At 48.8% G+C, this 23,020-nt stretch overlaps 1 protein-coding gene across 2 annotated transcripts in view; it reads left to right on the plus strand.

Moving 5' to 3' along the window:
• Positions 1 to 23,020, plus strand: part of CASKIN2 (CASK interacting protein 2) — a 259,418-nt gene that overhangs the window by 57,230 nt on the left and 179,168 nt on the right. For both annotated transcript variants that reach the window (XM_056549826.1, XM_056549827.1), the window contains one exon: positions 22,900 to 22,951. In XM_056549826.1, the coding sequence (XP_056405801.1) occupies positions 22,900 to 22,951 (52 nt within the window). The remainder of the gene's footprint in view (positions 1 to 22,899; positions 22,952 to 23,020) is intronic.

Raw genomic sequence — 23,020 nt, forward strand, 5'->3', positions numbered from 1 at the left:
CGCGAATAGATACTGCCAAGAGACACAGTCGAAGGCCTTTTCTATATCTAGTGATAACACTGACATAGGGGCCGACTGGGTGTTAGACCAGTGAATGAGGGAGATAAGCCCCTGATAATATCAGGAAGATTGACGGCCAGGGACGAAGCCCACTTGATCTGAGTGAATTAAACTTGGCAAGTACCCATTCAGGCGGGTCGCCAAAATAGATGTCAATAATTTTAAATCGATGTTCAACAGAGAAATTGGTCTATAATTCTTGACATCCGGATGATCTTTATGGGGTTTTGGAAGTACCGTTATTATGGCATCCAGGAACTCGAGAGGAAGAGGGGAAGGGGACATTAGGGAATTATATAACGCTTGCAAATGTGGTATTAATAATTAACTAAACTTTTTATAATAAGCCGCCGTCTGCCCATCGGGACCTGTGGACTTGCCAGCTTTGAGGCGAGAAATGGCAGAGTCAATCTCCTCCACTGTTATGGGGGTGTTCAGTGTCTCTCTAGCGTCAGAAGAGAGGGTCGGGAGAGAGACAGAGGAGAGAAAAGAGTGAAGCGAGTCGGGGAAAGAAGAGGGACGAGAGGGAGCAGTGTAAAGAGCGGAATAAAAAGCATGTAATGCAGAAGCTATCTTGTCTGGGTGAGACATATGAACACCAGGGCGCAGCTGTATGCTATGTACCCTATTAAACGTAGTGGGTTTGTTGGCATACCTATAGTAAGACGCCTTCGTCCACCTCAGCGCCTTCTCCACATTATTGGATAAAAGTGCGTCTAACTGCACCCTGGTGTCACGCAACTCCCTGTACAGGTAAGGGGATGGGTCCTACTGGTGTGCAAAAGTCAGTCTGTGTAGCTTTGTTTCAAGAGCAGCCTGTGTGAGCGTCCTGTCCCGCTCAATGCCTGTCGCTAGGGAGATAATGCGACCCCTAATGTATGCCTTTTTTTATTTTTTTGTAAATAGTATTTATTGAACATTTTCAAATAATACAACAATGGGTGGACGACAAGTCCAAACCTTAAACATAAAGAAAAAAAAACATGTCACTACAATAGTATTCACATCATATAAATGCAATAGCTAATTCGGTCATTCAATATACAATCAATATCGTGTTCTTAAACAGTCCAATGTACTGCCCGACTGTCATCAAGCAACTAAACTGAGTAACTCAGTATTGTAATATAGCTCTAGTGAGTGGGGTTATGTCAGAGAATACAGGAGGTCACTTAACTATAGGGATGCGATGGTCTCGTTAAGAACTATCAATGCAATGTGTTGATAAGGACCACTGCCTCCATCTAGCGGTAAATTTAGGCATTTTGTTCGCCCCTCTAGCTATGATTTGTTCATATGTAAAGGTCGTATGTATTTTCTGCAGTAATGTGTCTGTGTTAGGAAGAGTCGGAGATTTCCAGTTACTTACTATCACAATCTTAGCCAATATACATATTATACAGAACAATTCCTGAGAATCCCTCGGCAAACCATCTAGATTGAGAAAAAGCAGGATTGATTGGGGAGACCAGGGAATACGTCTACCAAAAAGGTCTTGTAGAAGTTGTTTGCAAGTAGACCAAAAAGGCTGTATGAAAGGGCAGGACCATAAAATGTGGGACAGCGAGCCCCTGGAACCGCAATCCCTCCAGCAACGATCAGAGGCTTCTGGGTACATTACACATAATCTGTCAGGCGTGAAATACCAGCGTAATATAGTTTTATAGGCCGACTCCAAATGAGATGAGCATTGAAAGGACCTTCCCAAAAGAGTAAGTGCTGTACGCCACTCCTCTGAGGTGCTTGTAAACCCTAATTCCCTCTCCCACATCCGTAAGGGATGAGATTTTATAAATGTGTTATCCTGTAGCAGTTGGAGATAGTATAACTTTAATCCCCTAAGTGGGGAGGCTAGTAACTTGAGAGCCGAGGCATCCTGAGGGGTCCCTGTTCTAGTCAGGCCCTGCAGGAAATGCCGGATTTGCAAGTATTTATAAAAATCTTGTTGAGGTAAATGGAAGGTGGTTGTAAGGGTTCAAAAGGGGGCCAGAGAGTTGTCTACAAATAAATGGTGTACATGAGTTATCCCCCTGGCTAACCAACCTGTCAAATCTAAGTCTGGAATGCAACTTTGTACAAATGTAAGAGGTAAATCTCTGCATGACATACCACTGGTCGACGGGGACCGTGTGATGTATTGGACCCACGCTGCGTATGAAGCTTTCACCAAGTGGTTTGACATAGGAGGGGAGGGCACTTCCCAATAAGGAAGGTGTAGGAGGTCTCCCACCCGGAAGGGAAGCATCGATTGATTTTCCAGATCCACTCACGGAGAATCCGCAGGGTCACGCTGCCGCAACGCTGACACCAGAGTGGCTATATAGTAATAATGCAGGTTAGGAGAGCCTAGGCCTCCCGACCTCTTAGTCCTGGTGAGAATATTCACGGAGAGCCTTGGGCGTCCGCCCGCCCATATGTAGTAAGTTAGTATTTTTTGGGCTTGAGTAAAGAAAGATAAAGGTAAAGCAATAGGCAGAGTTCGGAATAGGTAAAGAAATTTAGGCAGGAGAAACATTTTAAAAGCTGCGACCCTGCCCACCCAGGAGACCTCTGTTTTCGATAGAGTTTCTGCGTCATCCCTAATGCGGGTCAATAAAGGGGCATAATTATTGGCATATAAAGATTTGTGTGGGAAAGAGAGTTGTATGCCTAAATAGCTAAGGGAGGATTCTTTCCAGTCGAACAAATATCTAGCTTTGAGAGGTAGTAGGAGCGTTGGAGGCACGTTGACTGCCAAGGCTTGGGTTTTATTAGCATTAAGAAGATAATCTGAGAAATCGCCAAATGTAGAGATTGTATCCATGACCGCTGGTATTGAGACACTGGGGTTTGTGAGAATTAGGATAATATCGTCTGCATATAGCGAGATTACATGTTGTCTGCCTCCAACCGCAATCCCAGATATGTCTGGATGCTGGCGGATGGCCTTAGCCAGCGGCTCCATGGATAAAATGTATATAAGTGGCGACAACGGACACCCCTGCCTAGATCCGTTTGTGATATAAAAGACATCAGATAGTGCGCCATTAGCCGCCACCTTGGCAGAGGGACAGGAATAAAGGGATTTAAGTGCCGACACTATCCCACCCTCGAATCCCATCTGCGCTAGGGCCGCGAAAGCATAAGACCACCGAAGGCGGTCAAACGCCTTCTCAGCGTCCAGCGCTAGGAGTACCGCCGGTGTCCCAGAACGCTCCAGGTGGTCCAATACATTGAGTAATCTTCTGGTATTGTCAGAGGCCTGACGGCCCGCCACAAAGCCAGATTGATCCATGGATATTAGGTGTGGAAGTACTTGTGAAATCCGGGAGGCCAATATCTTGGCGTAAATTTTAATGTCCTGATTAAGGAGCGAGATGGGCCTAAAGTTTTGGGGACGGTCCGGGGACTTTCCGGGCTTCGGTAGCGCAGTAATGGTGGCCCGTAAATTTTCCTCTGGGACACAACCTGTGGACATTGCACTATTACAGAAATTGGCCAGGTATGGGGAAAGTAGCGTGTTAAATTTCTTATAATACGCATTTATATACCCGTCAGGGCCCGGGGCTTTTTCAGAGGGAAGAGATTTAATTATGTGTTGTACTTCGGCAGTAGACACCTCAGCGTTGAGGTCAGAAAGCTGTTCTGTAGTTAGGGATGGGAGGCGTAATGAGTTTAAAAAGTTTGAGGTCAAAGCAGGGACATCTATCAAGGATGTTGCGTTGTCACCTAAATTATAAAGTTTGTCATAAAAGGAGAGAAAACCATTAGCTATATCTGTGGGAGTATACAATTTAGCCCCAGAGGTAGGGTGCAGGAGATGTGGGATTCGGGATCTAACCTGCCGCCTTTTAAGTCTATTAGCTAAGAGTTTACCTGCTTTATCATTTTGAGAGTAATAGGTGGCTTTTAATTTTCTAAAGGATTTTTCATAGGCCGTTAGCAAAACACAGCGGAGCTCATGCCGCAGTTTAGTAGTTTCAGCAGCTAGAGCCGCCGAGGGTGAAGTTTTGTTAGCCTGCTCTGCTAATTGCAAGCGGTGTAATATGTCCTCCAGCTGCTGCTCACGCTGTTTTTTAATAAGGGACCCATATTTGTTAAAGGAACCGCGAATCGCAGCTTTGTGACAGTTCCAGACAATGAACGGATCAGCCACCGAACCTGCATTGTGGGAAAAATAATCAACTATATCCTTATTTAAGCATTCCCCATATTTTGCATGAGACCAAATAAAAGGATTGCACCTCCAAGTATAGGTTATGGGGGAGGAGACTGCGTCTGCCAGGTCCAAGGTAATGGCCGCGTGGTCAGACCACTTAATGGATTCAATAGATGATGCAATAGAGGTGGAGAGAAGTGACCTGTCCAGTATGAACATATCTATTCTGGAATAGGAATTATGGACAGTAGATAGGAACGTATAGTCCCTTTCTGTGGCATGCTGCGCTCTCCATATGTCGAACAGGTCTTCCTCAAGGAGAAAGGAAGATAGGGTGGTGGAAGTGGAGCGAGAGATAGAAGTAGAGTCTAGATGAAGATCAGAGACAGTGTTAAAGTCCCCACACATAAGCAGAGACCCCCAAGGTTTAGTACGAACCTCCTTCAAGAGCTTTCTGAGGAATCTCAGGGGACCTACGTTGGGGGCATAGAGAGCCACAATGGTGAGCGGTGCGGCATTGACGACACAACGTAGTATGATGTACCTTCCCTGCGGGTCGGAGACCACCTCTCTCATTGTGAAAGCCACCGTGTGTTTGATTGCGATCGCCACTCCTCTTGATTTGGTGCTATAATGGGAGTGAAAGATATGTGGGAACAGAGAGTTAGTCAATCTGGGAGCATCCTTAACCAATAAATGAGTTTCCTGTATGCACAGGACGTCGCATTTGAGATCCCTCGCCTCCTTCCACAAATGCGACCTCTTATGCGTTGAGCCCATTCACATTGATGCTAGCAAACTTAACAACTATACTGTAGAGGCAAAAAAATCCGCTCCAAGTGGTAGCAAAGACAATGAATTACTCGGACAGGACACACCTCCCAGCCAGCGTGTGCCTGTCATCCCTGGGCAGTACATATTGAACAGACCAAAACATGAGAGATCGTTATTGTGACATATAACAAACAAACAGGACACTAACAACATAAACAGAACAACGTGACACACAAAAATGGACGGTTTCCGCCCAGTACCGTCCACAAAGGAGTGGGGGGTCAGAGTCCACTCTGAAAACCGTGGTGTATAGGAGTTCACCCAGGCCAGGTAATGCCAGCAGAAAGAAGTTTTCACCATCCTCAAGCAGTGTCCCAGTCCTTGTTTACAAGAGGTGCCTTCGGGCCAGAGCGAGGTGCTTTAGATGGTGCTGAAGCAATGTTCCAGGAGGACAAGAGGGATTCTCCCTCCAGTAGCGTGCGGACAGCATGAACAGCGTTGTTTCTCTTGATCAAAAGGCGGGTCGAGAACCCCCAGCGATATGGCACGTCAGCTGCACGAAGGGCAGATGTAATGGGCAATAGTGCTCGGCGAACCTGGAGTGTCGCCGCCGAGAGATCCGCATAAAGGAGGACATGATGATACGGCGCTGGTAAGCCATTGTTGCGCCGCGCCAGTTCCATAAGTCTTTCCTTGATGTGAAAGAAATGTACACGGGCTAAAATATCCCGCGGGACAGAGTCCTCAAGGTGCTTTGGCCGGGGGATTCTATGCACCCTGTCAATAGTTAGGTCTTGTGGGTTGCAGTCCGGCAATACGTGTTTCAGAAGCGAACGTACATATGCTGGAATCTACGCCGGGGCGACAGTTTCAGGCACACCGCGTAATTTGATATTGTTTCGGCGGCTGCGATCTTCCAGGTCTGCCACCTTAGCTTTCAGCAGAGTAATATCATCCTCAACTTCATTGTGCATGTCAATAAGTGAATTGTGGGAGTCTGCAAACTCACCAAGCTTGTTTTCTAGGTGGTCCACTCTACCCCCAATATCTTGGACCTCAGCTTGCAATGGATGAACTAGCTTATGAATGTCCTTTAGGAAGGTAGTGCACAGCAGGAGAAGCATGTCTCTCATTGCAGTGTCTGTGAGAGACTGGTTAAGCACAGGCATGGCAGCCAAGGGGTCTGTTGTCTCAGTTACTGCATCTGCCCAGGACTTCCCTCCATTCCCCTCCGGTGTTGTGATCCGAGGAAGCAGCTGCGAGTCAGGCGCGCTTGGGCTATGCTGAGGAGAGGGGGTAGGAGAACTAACCTGCCGTAGTGGGTCCGGTGAGTTGCTGTGTCTGCCCGGACGTTGAATGGCTCCAGAGGCTGTGCCGGAGGTAAGTCTCACCCCCCTCTCTGTCTCCGGTGATGCGGCAGATGTGGCATGCAGCGCCGTGTCGGAGGAAGATCTGCGCCGCAGAGGGGAGATGGAGGCCGGGGAGCGGTGTCCGCCCTGCGACTGTGCTGGTGAGCGAGACCTTACGCGCTCTCCAGCGGCGCCATCTTGGCCCGAGGACTCCCGGGGAGTGAAGCTGAATTTCGCCAGGGAGCGGTGTCGCAGAGGCTTCTTCTTTCTCGCAGGCATAGCGGGGGAGTAGAGGGACAAGATGAGACGTTTTGGAGCCAGGTGGGTTGGTGAAAAGCTAGGTAATTCGTCGCTTGTTTAGGCCGGTGAACGGAGCTCCACTATCTTGCGACCATACACCACAGCAGCCAGGCCACGCCCCCCCCTAATGTATGACTTATGTGCCAGCCAGACCCACTTCACATCTGCATCATCAGTAGTATTAGTAGTGAAGTAGGACGGTAAGCCCTCAGTAAGTTGTTGTCTGACTCTAGGCATGGTAAGAAGTGCCTCGTTAAGGCGCCATCTAAAGAGGCAGCGGAGAGGATCCATGAAATTAAAAGCCGCCATTACTATGTCATGTTCCGACCAAGAGGTAACCACATGACGGGCATACAGCAGTAGATGTAGAGTAGTAGTGTTAGTTAATAGCCAGTCAATGCGGGTATAGTGACCTTGAGCTGGGGAGTAAGAAGAGTAGCCCCTGAACCATTAAATTCACGCCAGACATCTGCTAGGGAGTGGGATGAAAATAAAGATGAGAGGAGTCGTTGCTGCGACCCGGACCTACGAAACGGGGCCAGGTTGGACCGGTCCAATTTGCCATTAAGGACCATATTGAAGTCCCCTGCCCACAGTAAAACATCATACGTCAGGGTATCCAGCAAGGTACGCATACGTTGAAAGAAGGGGATGGGGGAGTTAGTAGGATCGTAAGTATTCAATAAGCAGACCCTTTTGTCATATAATATACCGCTAAGCAACAAGTACCGCCCCTCTGTGTCATGCTGTTCATCTAGGACCCGAAAAGGAAAGGCACCGTGCAACAAAATCATTACCCCCCCTACATTTCGTCACATAATTAGACATATAGAATCGAGTATACGACCTGCAAAGATAAGAAGGGTGGGATTCAGGTGTAAAATGTGTCTCTTGTAAACATATAGCAGCAGGAGCATGTTTTTGATAGGTCCTAAAAGCTTTACTCCGCTTCTGTGGAGAATTAAATCCTCTCACATTATGTGATATAATCTTACTCATCGTGTACAGTAATCAATATGCAGAAGATATCCCATACATTCATCCAAAAACAAAAAGTATTGCATAGAACACCCACACTCCACCCCGGGCGAACAAGAAAGGATAAGCCAAGAGGCCTACAGGAAAACCTTCGTAGCGTACACCACAATAAACAAAACATGTCCAGGGACCAGAAAAGAAAATGGTAGTGGCAAAAAAAATAGAAAAATCTATGAGGTCCAGAGAAATAAAAAGTCCCGTCACAGCAAGTCCAGAATGCCATAGTATGACCATCAGGTAAAAGATAAAAAGAAAAAGGGAAAAAAGAGATCTAAAGAATCAGAAATAGGAGGTTCACCAACCAGTAATGAGCTCAAGCTGGGCGATCAGACGGTCCAGGAGGTGGGGTAGATCTGCTGTTCCGAGCTGCCGGTTGCCATGTACGGGTCAGACGCCCAGGGCGAGGAGGGAGAGGCAGTAGATCCATCACTGCTATATTCTCGCGGATCAGGGCTGCTCTGGCATCCGGTAGGTTTCGTACTGTGTGAGTGCGGCCGTTCACTTGAAAGGTTAGAGAGAAGGGGAAACCCCAATGATACTTCACCCCATCCCTTTGTAGAGCCAATGTGATGGCGGAAATCCCGGCGTTGCGCCAAAGTCGTCGGGGCCAAATCTGAATAGAGCCGTACTACCGGTGGCAGTCCAGGTAGATTAGGCAGATTTTGCGCAGCTTGTAATATGAGGTCTCTCACCTCTGGGTAATGTAGTTTCATAATAACATCCCTCGGCAGTTCAGGGTTTTTAGGTTTCGCAAATGCACGGTGAATACGATCCAGCCGCAACAGCTCAGGCTCCAACTGAGGGGTAAGTTCAAAGAAGAGCGCTGAGACTGCTTTTGGAAGGTCAGTGATATCCTCAGGTAACCCTCTAATGCGCAGGATCGCCCTGCGCAAATGATTTTCCAGATCTTCCAATTTATATTCAAGAGCCTGTAGCTGAGTGGTATGGCCGTCAATATCGCGCCTGTCAGCCTCCACGCGCCTGTCAGCCTCCACAGTATCAGCTCATCCAGCTTAGCCTCCGTATCAGCTACCAGGTCATGAATCTGAGATGTGATGTCAGCGACAGCTTTAGCAAGTTCAGTCTGGAACATAGACTTTATATTGCGAAACATAGCCGCATGAGAGATGTCCTCACGTGAGTCAGCGCCTTCCTCATCAGAGTGCAGGGCTGGCGAGCTGGAACGGGAGGCCGCCATCTTGGAGTGCGCGCTCGCTCTAAAGATTTCCAGGATTGACTGGGAAAGATGCTGCGTAAGTCTCTGGCTTCCCTGCCGTTGTGATCACGGCATATTCCTGCACAAGAATCGGTGAGTCTCTGATGCGGTGGAGCCGAATATCGGCGCTGAGAATGGCTTTAAGCTCAGGCCGACACTGAGCTCACATAAGGCACGTCCTACCCATGAGCTGCGCGCATGCGCCTTTTGACCCCATTTTAATATCTGGCGCAGGGCGTACAGGTACGCCCTGCGTCCTTAAGAGGTTAAATGGGTACTCCCGTGGAAAACGTTATTTATTTATTTTATTTTTTTTAAATCAACTGGTGCCAAAAAGTTAAACAGATTTGTAAATTACTTCTATTAAAAAATCTTAATCTTTCGAGTACTGTTTAGGGTCTGTATACTACAGAGGAAATGGTTTTCTTTTTGGAACACAGTGCTCTCTGCTGACATCTTTGTCCATTTTAGGAACTGTCCAGAGCAGCATATGTTTGCTATGGGGATTTTCTCTTACTCTGGACAGTTCTTAAAATGGACAGAGATGTCAGCAGAGAGCACTGTGGTTATGATGTCACCAGAGAGCTCTGTGTTCCAAAAAGAAAACCGCAACTTGTACCGCAACATGTAGACCACAACTTTTCTGTACCATGCCTGGGTTTTCTGCATTGGCATTATATGGCTTGAGGACTTGATCAGAGAGATCAACTCCCCTCCCCCCAATATACTGATTGCACACCACACAATACAATTAGGCTTGAGGACCGTTCTCACGGTACCTTTCACGGGGACAGGGGTGCTGCCGTTACCATCCATTATGGTCAGCATAAGGACATCCCTCTTGTCCTTTTACCTGTCCAGCAACAGGTTTTCACTCTTAGGGCCTTGCTCTCACCCCTCGAGATAGGTGTCTGGAGGGGATAGGTCGGGAGGCGTCTTCCACAAGGTCCCACAAGCAGATGTGGATCTGGCGGCGGGGGAATTTGAAAAAAGGGATACTTGTTTAAAAGTTTTCCATGTAAAGGTGGTAACACTTATCCAGCAGTGGGTGCAAAAGTTCACACACAAATTTCTCACTAACACCAAGAGTGGGAGGACATTCTGGGGGTTCAATATGCGAATCCCATCCCTCGTACACTCTAAACACTCTTAAGTGTACCCTAAGGTACTCTTGCAAATTTTGTAGAGTTTCACACCATACCTCACCTGCTTAGTGGGCATGTAATGGGGGGGGGGAAGAGGAGTCTTCCCTTAAAGGTAAAGAGAGACTCAACAATAGAGACCACCCTTTGGGGTATGTAGGCCTCCAAGAATTTGGCCCCAAAGTCATCAATGACCTTGGGGGGGGGGGGGGGGGTCATGCTGCATTATCAGCATAATGTAGGCATTTTTGTATGGCCTCAAAACGTCCCCGTGTCATATCCATACTATAGAGTGAGGTCTGGTAGAGGACGTCTCCACTACAGTATTTCCTGACACTGGGAAATACTCATGTGCAGCACAAGGCTCTCATTTTGCCTAGCCAAAAGAGAATCTGGGTTGTGGGCGAAAAACTGTTGGCCATAAAGGTTTGTCTGCTCCACCATTAGATTGACAAAGTCTTCGCTGAAATAATAACTGAGCAAGTTCAGTTCAGTAAATCCGACAATGCCAAACCTGATTCCTGGGTCGCCAACAAACTCAGGACTCACAGGCTTATAGTCTTCTGGGGGTCTCCAGACAGGTTCACCGGTAGGGGAAGTGTGTGTGTGTGTGTGTGTGTGTAGGTGGGGTGGGAGCCTTTGTGTGTGTGTGTGCGCGTGGACTATATAACAGTGTGCGATCCGCAATCAAACACAGCGGTAAAAAAATGGTCTGTGTCCCCCCCAAAAAGTGCTGCGGACCCACTGGCACATGGGGTCAGCTGCCCAAAAATTTTTTTTTTCTTCTATTTTTTTGGAACACCTACCTTTCCCTAACTATTTGAAGACTGCCCCTGCATTAACAAGTGCCGGATGGTGCTCACAGTGCCCAGATGGCCACTGATGGGGGGGATTTTCACAAAAGAAAACAGGAGTTCGCCAAAACTTAAGCAAATCAGAGTCCTGTTGTGATTGTGCAGCCCAGCACAATCACAACAGGGGTAAATGACCATCCAAAATAGAGACCAGGGCATATAAAACTGTTTTACATCAGAACGACTAGCTTTGACTTCAGACAAACCATCTAACCGGAGCAAATGTACATAAAATAAGAAGTCATATAGGGAATTACTCAAAGGAGAGAACTGGAAAACTCTCCAACATGAAGGACCGAGAGAGAAGACAAACATAAGACAGAAGGAGACAAAGACATCAAAGCACAAACACAATAGGGGAGAAGTAAGGAAGAAAGAGGAGGAAGGAATAGGGAGGGGTGGGGGGGGGGGGGGTTGGGAAAGTTTTCGGTACCGCCTCAAGGAGGTTGTCTGTCAGAGAAACGGTCCCACGGTTCCCAAACTGAAAGGAAGGTGGGAATAGTATTATTCAGAGGCTGTGAGAGAGTAGGTCTGAGTAGGTCTGCATAGCCAGTTTAAACAGCCTCTTGGGTAGAGCAGAGTGTGAGAGGTGCAAAAGATAGACCTGAGGATTAGGAGGGACCGATACTCCAAAAACATCAGAAAGTAAGCGACTCACTAACTCCCAATATCCTGTGATAAGAGGGGAAGACCAAAAAATATGAAACAACGTACCCAAACCAACCCCACACCGCCAGTACCGGGGGGGGGGGGGGGGGGGATATTGGGATTCAGCCTATTCAATAACTCTGGGGTATGGTACCAACTAGGGGTGTGAATCGCCAAGAATTTGGCGATTCGATTCGAATCGCGATACCAGTGTGGCGATTCGATATATCCCGATATATCGCGATACCGTCTAGGTGACGATACATCGCGATATATCCCGATACATCGCCCACCTGGGAGCATTCATAGATCCCAATAGACGCCGCTGTCAGCTTTGACAGTGGCGATCTAGTACTCCGGTGCTCCGGGGGCTCGTTGGCAGGTAAGATAAAGTGCGTTTTATTTTATTTTGCAGCCTGGATAGGATAAAATGAGAAAAGTGCGCACCGGATACTCCTTTAATAGCCAGCCGCGGCGATTGCCGCATGCTGGCTATTAGCGGCGGCCCCCGGCTACTGAAATCAGCCGGGGGTCGCGTAGTACGGAGTGGGCACGAGTCGGAGCCCGCTCCATACACCCAGAGCGACGCCGTGTCAGATCCGGCCTGCCCGGCTCCACAAATGTGGAACTTTTATCTCCTGATGCCCAGGACATGACATGCTGTTCCAGGCGTCCGCAGATAAAAATTCCACATCCCTAAAAGAATCGATTCAAAAATATTTTGAATCGATTCTGTATCGGCAAATGAAAAAATCGCGATTATCGCGAGAATCGATTTTTTTCTTACATCCCTAGTACCAACCCATAATCGGTTTGTATTGAGTCTCCTTATAAGCAGTACATATGGATGCCCTAGAGGCCCGCTCCCATATTCTTTTCCACTGAAGAAGGGTGATAGACATATTAAGCGCTTCCTCCCAATGAGACATATACCGGTGGGATACCTGGACACCCCCCGTAGGTTGGATAAGCAAAGAGTAAATATCGGAGAGAAGACCCCTCGTCTGAGGTTCACCACGACACAGCCTTTCAAAGCCTGTAGGCAAGGACACCACAAGGGAACCGAGCGTGGAGGACATAAAATGCTGTAGCTGTGAATAATGAAAATGCTCAGACGAGGGGAGATCCCAACGAGACTGCAACTGAGAAAAAGGCAAGAGTGTTCGCGACAAGGGATCAACCACATCCGCCCAGCAAAAAAGGCCTCTAAACCCCCATTCCCTCACCATAAGAGAAGTCCGGCCGGGGGGGAAAACTAGGATGATAAAGGAAAGATCAAAGAGGGGAAGAGGGAGACAGTAGTTTAAATTTGACAGAGCAGTAACCCCACACATATCTTGAAAACGCCATAGGGCCCAGGAGAGGGGAGAGAAAAGGAGCAGAGGCAGGAAGAGTCCAAGTGAGAGCGTTAGGGTGGACAGGCGCTAACCATAGCTTCTCTAGCTCCATCCAGCAGCTATAGGCATGATAGGTGGACCATGCCGCAAGATGGCGCAAGTGGGCAGCCCAATAATACTTCACCACATCCGGGACCGCCAAACCCCCAAACGCCCTTACGGCCATCATCACAGACATCGGGAGCCGATGTCTTTTCCCATCCCAAATAAATAAAAAAAAATAGCCGCCTGTGGGGAGCGCAGGGCCGACAGTGGGACCCGAACCGGCAGGGTCTCAAAAAAGTAAAGGAGCTTCGGGAGAACAGTCATTTTCACCGCGGCAATGCGACCGAAAAAAGAGATGTATTGCGAGCGCCATTTTTCCATAAGGGCACGGAGTACCCGAAAGAGGGGAAGATAGTTGGTGGAATAAAGTGATAAATAGTTAGAAGAGATCCAGACCCCCAAGTACTTAATAGCAGAGGGAGACCACCGGAAAGAATAGTCAGAGCGTAGAAGAGCAGAGAGAGAAGAGGGAAGGTTGAGAAGAAGGGCCTCCGACTTAGAAAGGTTAACCTTATAGCCGGAAACCACCCCATAGTCATGTAGAACCTTGTAGAAAGAAGGAAGAGACAGTAGAGGGCGAGAAAGTGTAAGAAGAACATCGTCAGCAAACAAACAAACCTTAAATTCCCTATCATGTAAGGAAATACCAGTAATGTCCGGATCACCCCTGATCATAGCAGCCAAGGGTTCAATACAAAGCGCAAAGATCAGGGGGGATAACGGGCAACCCTGACGAGTCCCATTAAATAAAGAAAAACTAGGAGATGGCGAGTGAGGAAGCTTGAGTGAGGCTGTAGGAGATGAATAGAGACCCTGCAGTGCAGTCAAAAACTTCCCCGAAATCCCAAATTTTTGTAAAGTAGCAAAAAGGAACGGCCACCCCAGCCTATCGAAAGCTTTTTCAGCATCTAGACTAAGAATTAAGGCCTGCTCAAAAATGAGATTAAAGTCTCCACCCACTAACCATGCAGACGGGGGATACCTCTGGAGTTTAGTAAAAACCCTACGCAGGAGGAAAGGAACTTGCGAAGTGTTAGGTGCATAGACATTACAAAGCAAAAGGGAGACCCCGCCCAGGGAACCCTCTAGTATGACATACCGCCCCTTAGGATGAAGAAGAGAGGAAGAGACTTGTAATGAGCAGGACCTAGAAACCAAAATAGCCACCCCCGCCCTCTTCCTATCCATGGTAGCTGAGTAACACTGGGGGAACAGGTGTTGAAGGAATTGGAAGGATCCAGAATGGTCAAAGTGCATCTCCTGAAGGAAAACTATGTCAGCGCGTAGACTAACCAACTCCCTTTGCAATAGGCGTCGCTTAGTAGGGGAATTAAGCCCCTTAACATTCAGGGAGACGCACTTGACCATGGCGGATGAAAAGAGGAAAAGAAACAGCCAATAAGAAGCATATTCACGAAAACAGTCCAGGAGGACGGAACGGGCAGCACAGGGCCCTCCATGGGAACCGGAAAAGAGCAGGGATCAGCAACAATTTGGACAGGAGCAGGCAACCTAAGGCGGGAAGAAAAAGGGGAAATAGGGTAGGAAAGGAGAGACAAAAAGGGACCAAATAAGAAAGGGGAAAACAAACAAAACACGACCAGACAGGACACCACATGACAAAGAAAAAGCAACAATCAGTGAAATAAACCATTGACCAAAAAGCCAATGCGGAGGTCAGGACCACCGAAGTGGGCCATGGTCCAGAGCATGGGCAGACCATTGCCACAGCCTCAAGAGGGGATATGGAAGGAGGCCAACGAAGAACAACCCCCAAAAAAGTTGGGCACCAAACTCCAAGGCCGTGGCAAGTGAACAAATGAAACAAAAACCCATAGGTGACCAAAAAATTTGAAAACACCAAAAAAGCAAAAGTGACTATGAAGAAACAGCAATGCTGGCCCCCCAGTAGAAAGGCAATCCACAGTCAGGTGAGGAGTCTAAACTTAAGCATCCCCAGTCAAGCCAGGATATGTAGGTAACATCTCAGGGAAAGTCAACCCCACTCGTCGGGGGGGGGGGGGGTAGAACCAGAGGGGTCCAGCAGAGTCCAATATGGAGGAACCAGGAAGCGAGACCAGCTGCTCAAGGGGGGGAGGGCTGGTGGGTCCCCCTTGGGGGCAGAGAAGGGAGGTCACACTGGCCACCAGCCTGGCGGGATCGGACAGACTGCCACACCGGGGGCAGGGGAGGAGGGGGAGACATCAGGTCCCAGTCCGCCATCTTTGGAGTCGGTAGGTCCAGGGCTGAGCAGAATGCCCGGAGGTCAGGAAAAGAGCGAAGAAAAGCAGAGCGTCCCTCTCTGCATGCCTGCAGGCCAAACGTTGGGCAATATATGACCATGTTTGATCATGGGCATCCTCCAGGTCATCCAGCCGATCCGAGACATGCTGGAGATCCCAGCGCATTTCGGAGATCTCAGCCCGGCAGGTCTCCTTGACCTCCGCAACAAGGGAGCGAAAGTACTCCTTCGAAGGAATTTGGGCAAGCAATTGGCTTAATTCTGGAATTGCGGAAGACAGCAGTGAGCCTCCGGAGCAGGGTATGCCGGAGCCAGGGAGAGCATCCCAAGAGGGTGAAGGTGGCGCTACCTCAGGGGTCGGGGGAGGCTGAGCCAGGTGGCCAGGGGTCCCAGGAAGGGACCGGCGTCCGGATCCCGCAGACATCACAGCAGCAGAGCGGTGCCTCTGCGGTCTAGGAGTGCCAACAGGTGTAGAGCAGGCCGCTAAGGGGTCCAGAGGAGGCACAGTAGGGAACCCCAGGGGATCAGGGGGAGACCTTGGAGAGGAGCAGGTAACAACCCCCTCAGGGAGTCCAGAGGAGGGGGAGCCTGAGCAGGGGGAAGCAGCTAAGGAGGTAGCAGGCAGGCTTGTGGTCCCCCGAAGATGAGCGCTGGCCCCTACCAAGGAAGCCCAGGTGATGGCAGCAGGGGGGCTGTCAGGAGGAATGGGAGAAGGGGCCGCCAGGAGGGGTGGTGATGCAGCAGGAGGGAGAGGGTCAGGCAGTGAAGGAGAGCCCTCCGCCACCAGCGTGGGAGGCAGCGCACCACACGGGGTAGCCGGCGTCACTTTCTGCAGGCCCCAGGAGCGCACCCGTGTCCAGCACAGAAGCGCCGCTCACCAGCGGAGGGGTCCGGGATCCAGGCACTGCAGGAGCAGAAGGGGCGAACGGGACCAGGAGTGGAGGTGAGCCCAGGGTCTCAGATCGTGGCGGGCAATCTTCCGGAGAGGGATCCCGCCCCGCAGGGAGGCGGCAGCTGGATCGAGATCGCAGGCCTTGAGCAGGGCCTGTAATGGCGGGTCCGGAGTGCAGAGCAGAGGCAGGAGGGAGTCGCCGCAGACGCTGCAGGGGTCCAGGGGCCGGAACAGAGAGCCTGGCAGGTGTGGAAGGTGTTCTAGGACGTCTGGAGTGTTTCTCCATGGCGATGCTGGGTCACCAATGCGGGTGTGTTGGTTGCTAAACGGCCTAAGGAGCGGGAGCCACTTCAATGTGCGGCCATTCTCGTCGACGCCAAGCCACGCCCTTCCAAATTTACCATTTCTACAAAGGGTAATGGGAGAAAAATCCCCCCAAAATTTGTAACGCAATTTCTCCCTAGTACGGAGATACCCCATATGTGGCCCTAAACTATTGCCTTGAAATACGACAGGGCTCTGAAGTGAGAGAGCTTCATGCGCATTTGAGGCCTGAATAAGGAATTTGCAGTAGGGGTGGACCCGGTTACAAGGGACGGGGCTTGTCTCCACCAAAACCCTACAGCAGTGTTTCCCAAACAGGGTGCCTCCAGCTGTTGCAAGACTCCCAGCCTGCCAGGACAGTCTATGGCTGTCCGGCAACACTGGGAGTTGTGGTTTCGGAACAGCTGGAGGCGCCGTTTAGGAAACACTGCCGTATGAGATGTTTTTCATTTAAACGGGGGGGGGGGGGGGGGGGGGGGGGGCGACGTGTAAGGGTGTGTATGTGTAGTGTTTTACTTTTAATTATTTGTTAGTGTAGTGTTTTTAGTGTACATTCACACAGGCAGGGGTTCACAGTAAGTTTCCTTGAAGGAAACCCACTGTAAACCCGCCCGTGTGAATGTACCCTGTACATTCACATGGGGGGGTGGGGGGCGCCCCAAACCTTCAGCTGTTGCAAAATGACAGCTCTCAGAAGGCACAGACGGACCGTACATGCTGGGAGTTGTAGTTTTACAACATCTGTAGGCACACTGGTGGGGAACCACTGAGTTAGAAAACAGACTCTAGCTCAGTGATTCCAACCCATGTGCCTCCAGCTGTTGCAAGACTACAACTCCCAGCATGTACAGTCTGTCAGTGCACTCTGGGAGTTGTAGTTTTGCAACAGCTGGAGGCACACAGGTTGGAATCATTGAGTTAGGAAACAGACTCTAGCTCAGTGTTTCCCAACCAGTGTGCCTACAGCTGTTGCAAAACTACAATTCCCAGCACGGCCAGACAGTCAGGGATGCTGGGCAAGTAGTTATGCAATATCTGGCCCTTCAGATGTTGCAGAACTACAACTTCCAGCATGCCTTGACAGTCTGGGCATGCTAGGAGTTGTAGTTATGCATCAACTGGGGAAGAACAGTGGCCTCCAAACTGTAGCCCTCCAGATGTTGCAAAACTACAACTCCAAGCATGCCCAGACTGTCCAGGCATGCTGGGAGTTGTAGTTCTGCAACATCTGAAGGGCCAGATATTGCAGAACTACACGCCCAGCATCCATGACTGTCTGGGCATGCTGGGAGTTGTAGTTTTGCAACATCTGGAGAGCTACAGTTTGGAGACCACCATATAGTGGTCTCCAAACTGTGCCACTTCAGATGTTGCAAAACTACAACTCCCAGCATGCCCAGACAGTCAGTGCATGCTGAAAGTTGTAGTTTTGCAACATCTGGAGGACCACAGTTTAGAGACCACTACACAGTGGTCTCCAAACTGTGACCCTCCAGATGTTGCAAAACTGCAACTCCCAGCATGCCCAGACAGCCTTTGGCTGTCTGGGCATGCTGGGAGTTGTAGTTTTGCAGCTTTTAGAAGGCCACAGTGAAGATCACTTATCGCAATCTTCACTGCAGCCTTCTCAGCCGCATTTTTCGGCCGCCGCTCCTCCTGCTTGCGCCGCTGGTTCCTGATGCCGCCTCCTCCGGTCCGGGTATGCCGGGCCATGCCCCCCTCTGCCCGTGTTCCCCCGCTCTGTACCGACTTCCGATCTAGAGCGGGCCAGAGCGGGGGAAATGAACTCTAACCCCCCGCCCCCTCCTGCCATTGGTGGTCAGCCTGACCGACCAATGGCAGGGGATAGGAGGGGGTGGCAACACTGCCACCTCGCTCCTATCCTTTAGGCTGGTCGGAGCTCCGATCAGTCTTATTTTCCGGGAGATCTGGATTGACCTGCGATTTGCTGCGATCGCCGATATGGGGGGGGGGGGGGGTCTCATGACCCCCCTAGGCATTGCCACGGGATGCCTGCTGATAGGTATCAGCAGTCATCCCGGTCCGATCACCGCCCGGCGAGCGGCAGTGATCGGAAATGCCGAGGGCGGATGGATAAGCCCTCCGTCCTTAAGTGACGGGACGCGAGGGCGTATGCATATGCCCTTCGTCCCCAAGAAGTTAATCCTTCCAGTACTTATCAGCTGCTGTATGCTCTACAGGAAGTTCTTTCCCTATTAAATGTATTTTCTGCCTGACCACAGTGCCCTCTGCTGACACCTCTGTCAGGAATTGTCCAGAGCAGGATAGGTTTGCAATGGGATTTGTTCCTGCTCTGAACAGTTCCTGACATGGACAGAGGCAAAAGCAGAGCGCATGTGGTCAGACAGAAAAGATCTTCAAAATGAAATGAACTTATTATTACTTAATGTGGAGCATACAGCAGCTGATAACTACTGGAAGGATTAAGATTTTTAAATAGAAGTAATTTACAAATCTGTATAACTATCTGGCACCAGTTGATTTAAAGATAAAAAGTTGTTTCCACAGGAGTACCCCTTTAAGTATCAGGGCACAAAGGCGTACCTGTATGTCCTTCGTTCTGGAGGGATTAATTATGTGTTGAATTTTTTAACATGGTCGAGAAATGTAAAGCTTAAAGCAGTTATCCAGCTATTAAAACATATTCCCCATTTACAGGATAAATGTCTGATCGCTGGGGGTCAGACATCTGGGACCTCCTGTGATCTCCAGAATGGGGCCCTACTCTCCCCACTGAGTGTTCCAGTCCCCACCTTCTGAGACATAATTGAGATCGGTCCCAGAGGTCAGACTCCCCTATCCTGTGGATAGGGGATACGTTTTTAATAGCTGGGGTTACCCTTTACAAGTAACCTGTCATGCGTATCAACTGCACTAACCTGCTAGTACAGGCTTACAGTGCGGGTGATGCTGATTTAAAATTCATTCCTTCATTGTCACCAAAAATTTAAGGAAAATAAGGTGACTTGGTGCACTCAAACTGTTCCCTTACTCGGAGTGTCAGCACACGTCTCAGAAGCAAAAAGTGGATCTTTGTCAGGCGCAGTTACAGTGGAGGACAGATGACGATATACATGGGTACACTTCATAGGTTTATTAAAGGCACAACAGCACTGCTTTTCTTGCCCGCAAAGGGCACTTCCTCATGCAATGTGCATGCACAAAATGGCAAAAAAATGGGATTTAAATACATCAGCCTTACGTATCTTCTAAAGCAGGGGTCTCAAACTCAAATTATCCGGGGGCCACTGGAGGTAGCAGCTGGGTGAGGCTGGGCCGCATGCGCCTATTACATATAATGCCCTCATCATACGCCCCCTCATCATCCAGCAGTAGCACCCCCATCATCCACCAGCAACCCCCCCCCCCCATTCCCTTACCCGTGTGGTAATAGCATGAGCTGACGGATGATGGGGGATGCTACTTCTGGGGGTTCCCCACATTAGGTAGCAGCATGTTCCCCACATTAGGTAGCAGCAGGTTCCCCACATTAGGTAGCAGCAGGTTCCCCTCATTAGGTAGCAGCAGGTTCCCCTCATTAGGTAGCAGCAGGTTCCCCACATTAGGTGGCAGCAGGTTCCCCACATTAGGTGGCAGCAGGTTCCCCACATTAGGTGGCAGCGGGTTCCCCACATTAGGTAGGCAGCAGGTTCCCCACATTAGGTAGGCAGCAGGTTCCCCACATTAGGTAGGCAGCAGGTTCCCCACATTAGATGGGCAGCAGGTTCCCCACATTAGATGGGCAGCAGGTTCCCCACATTAGATGGGCAGCAGGTTCCCCACATTAGGTGGGCAGCAGGTTCCCCACATTAGATGGGCAGCAGGTTCCCCACATTAGATGGGCAGCAGGTTCCCCACATTAGGTGGGCAGCAGGTTCCCCACATTAGGTAGGCAGCAGGTTCCCCACATTAGATGGGCAGCAGGTTCCCCACATTAGATGGGCAGCAGGTTCCCCACATTAGATGGGCAGCAGGTTCCCCACATTAGGTGGGCAGCAGGTTCCCCACATTAGGTGGGCAGCAGGTTCCCCACATTAGGTGGGCAGCAGGTTCCCCACATTAGGTGGGCAGCAGGTTCCCCACATTAGGTGGGCAGCAGGTTCCCCACATTAGGTAGTAGCAGGTTCCCCACATTAGGTAGCATTTTTGATTACCCCCCCCCCTCCCCCCGACTCTCTCTCACACACACACACACACAAACAGACAGACACCCACACATGCACAGACAGATAAACACACATGCACACACATAGACAGACACACACACATAGACAGACACACACACATGCACACACACCTAGAAAAACAGGCACACACATGCACACACACACAGACAGACAGACACCCACACATGCACACACATAGACAGGCACATGCACACACATACAGACACCCACACATGCACACCCACATAGACAGACAGACACACACACACACATGCACATGCACACACACACAGACAGACTCATATACATGCACAAACACATAGAGAGACAGACACCCACACATGCGCACACAGACAGACACATGCACACAAACATAGACAGACACACACATGCACACACACATACACAAGCAGACAGACACCCACACATACACACACACATAGACAGACAGACACACACAATGCACATATGCAGACAGACACACACACACAAAGACAACCTTACTTTTACTGCACTGCGCTTCTCCTCTCCAGAGTAGTGAAGAAAACTATGTCTTGAAGCATTCTGTGTCCCGAATAGCTGAGGAAAGTGCTGAGTCACTGTGCTGAATGCTGAGACACTGTGATTGGTTTATGGGGGGGGGGGGGTGCAGTCTCTGCTCTGCTCAGGACACAGAACTGCTTCAAGACACAGTTTTCTTCACTACATAACTGGCACATACTGTCACATAATTTCACAGTGACAATTGCACATGAGCTGCAAAGATGGCTGAAGCTGTGTAGCAGCCCTGCTCACTGCTTCTGAGCCACTAGTATGTGAGATCTCTCTGCTCACAAGAGAGATCTCACTGGGAGAAACCTAAATATATGGATGAAGAGGGCATTAACATGAAAGATGCAGGCTAAGGAATGTCTTGAGTGCTCCAAGCCACCTTGTTTGCATATTGTGAAAATGGGGGAAAATGTGATGCCAATGTATCCATGCACAGAAAGGCACAGGCCCTATTACTTTCTATAGCTTGAATGTATTTGGGGAATTTTCCGAATGTATACAAGCTTTTGCTAGGACCATAAAGTGGAATCTGCTGCGCTTTTAGAGTCCGATACGAAACTTCATCCTTCCCTTAGCATCAAAACATACATTTGAAATGGAAAGTGGAGCAGTTGCCCAAAGCAACGAATTAGACTGCTGCTTTTCTTTTTAAAGTGGCCTCTAAAAAATAAGAGCAACTGATCTACTTTTCCTTTGCACAGGTGTTTTGTTCAATACTTGGTCCCAATTTTGTAGCTCATTTTGGTTTGTACTTTTAGCTAAAACTGGTAGTGGAACTAACATAGAAAAACTATAATGATAAAATTTGCATATTTTCCTTTGTTTTGGACCAATTCTTGATTTTGACTAAAAAATATCAAATTAAATACGAGTGAAACCTATTTTACGAAGTACCATCAAGCTCTGTTTAGGTGCTTTGCATAGAGTAGCACTCTTCACTAAAAAAACTTACTTGAAGGCTGACATTGACTCGACAGTTAAATTACAGGGGCTTGTGGAAGTGAGACACCTTAGCTCTCCTTTGTCTAAGCAGCAGCTGTTAAATTTTCTAACTCTGTAGTAGGATATAATCTATATGGTGATATCACAATTTCTGCTGAGCACAGTTCTTTCACAGTTCTTTCTCACAGCTTTCCTGTCCCAGCTCTGGGTGAATCATCCACAATGGAGCCAGTGGTCCCCCATTTTTCAGAACAAACCCCACATTTTCAACTAGTTTATGCAAGACATAACTATGCATGGAGAGAGTGTTTGTGTGATCAGCCACAAGCATGCAGAGCATAGCAATAGACCTTCATTCTTGTCTGCAAACAGCCATTTATACAATTCAATCTGTGTATGCAAAATGTCAACCATTTCTGTGGGTTGTGAGCAAGAACAAAAAATCTTTCTTATAAAACTGAGGCAGAAAAAGAGCAAACTGAAAGACATTAGGATGCACAGTGAAAATTATCTAGAAAACAGCTTAAAGGCTTAACCTAAAGTTAATTTAAAGCAGAGACTTTTACCCTTATAGAAAAATTCCATCGAATACCCATCATCTTTGGAGAAAACCACATGGGACAAGTCTTGCTCTGTGCTACTGCTATATTTAGACCTAGTAAGTTATCCTATCAGGGGACTTTAGAAAGTTAAGCAACTTCTTTCAACCTTCTGTGGATTTTAGGGTGACCTGTTTTAAGTATGTCTGCTCACAGTCCAATTGAGCTATGGATAATAACCAGTTTGTCTATTCTTGCAGAACTTCTCGGATCAACCAAGAGGTTAAATATCAATTATCAGGACAGTGATGGGTGAGTACTGCATATGCTTCTGTATGTTACCATGTCTGCACTGATCCATTAGTCATTACATTGTAGTCA

The sequence above is a fragment of the Hyla sarda genome, chromosome 13 (assembly GCF_029499605.1).
Source record: "Hyla sarda isolate aHylSar1 chromosome 13, aHylSar1.hap1, whole genome shotgun sequence".
In the NCBI taxonomy this organism is placed as follows: Eukaryota; Metazoa; Chordata; class Amphibia; order Anura; family Hylidae; genus Hyla; species Hyla sarda.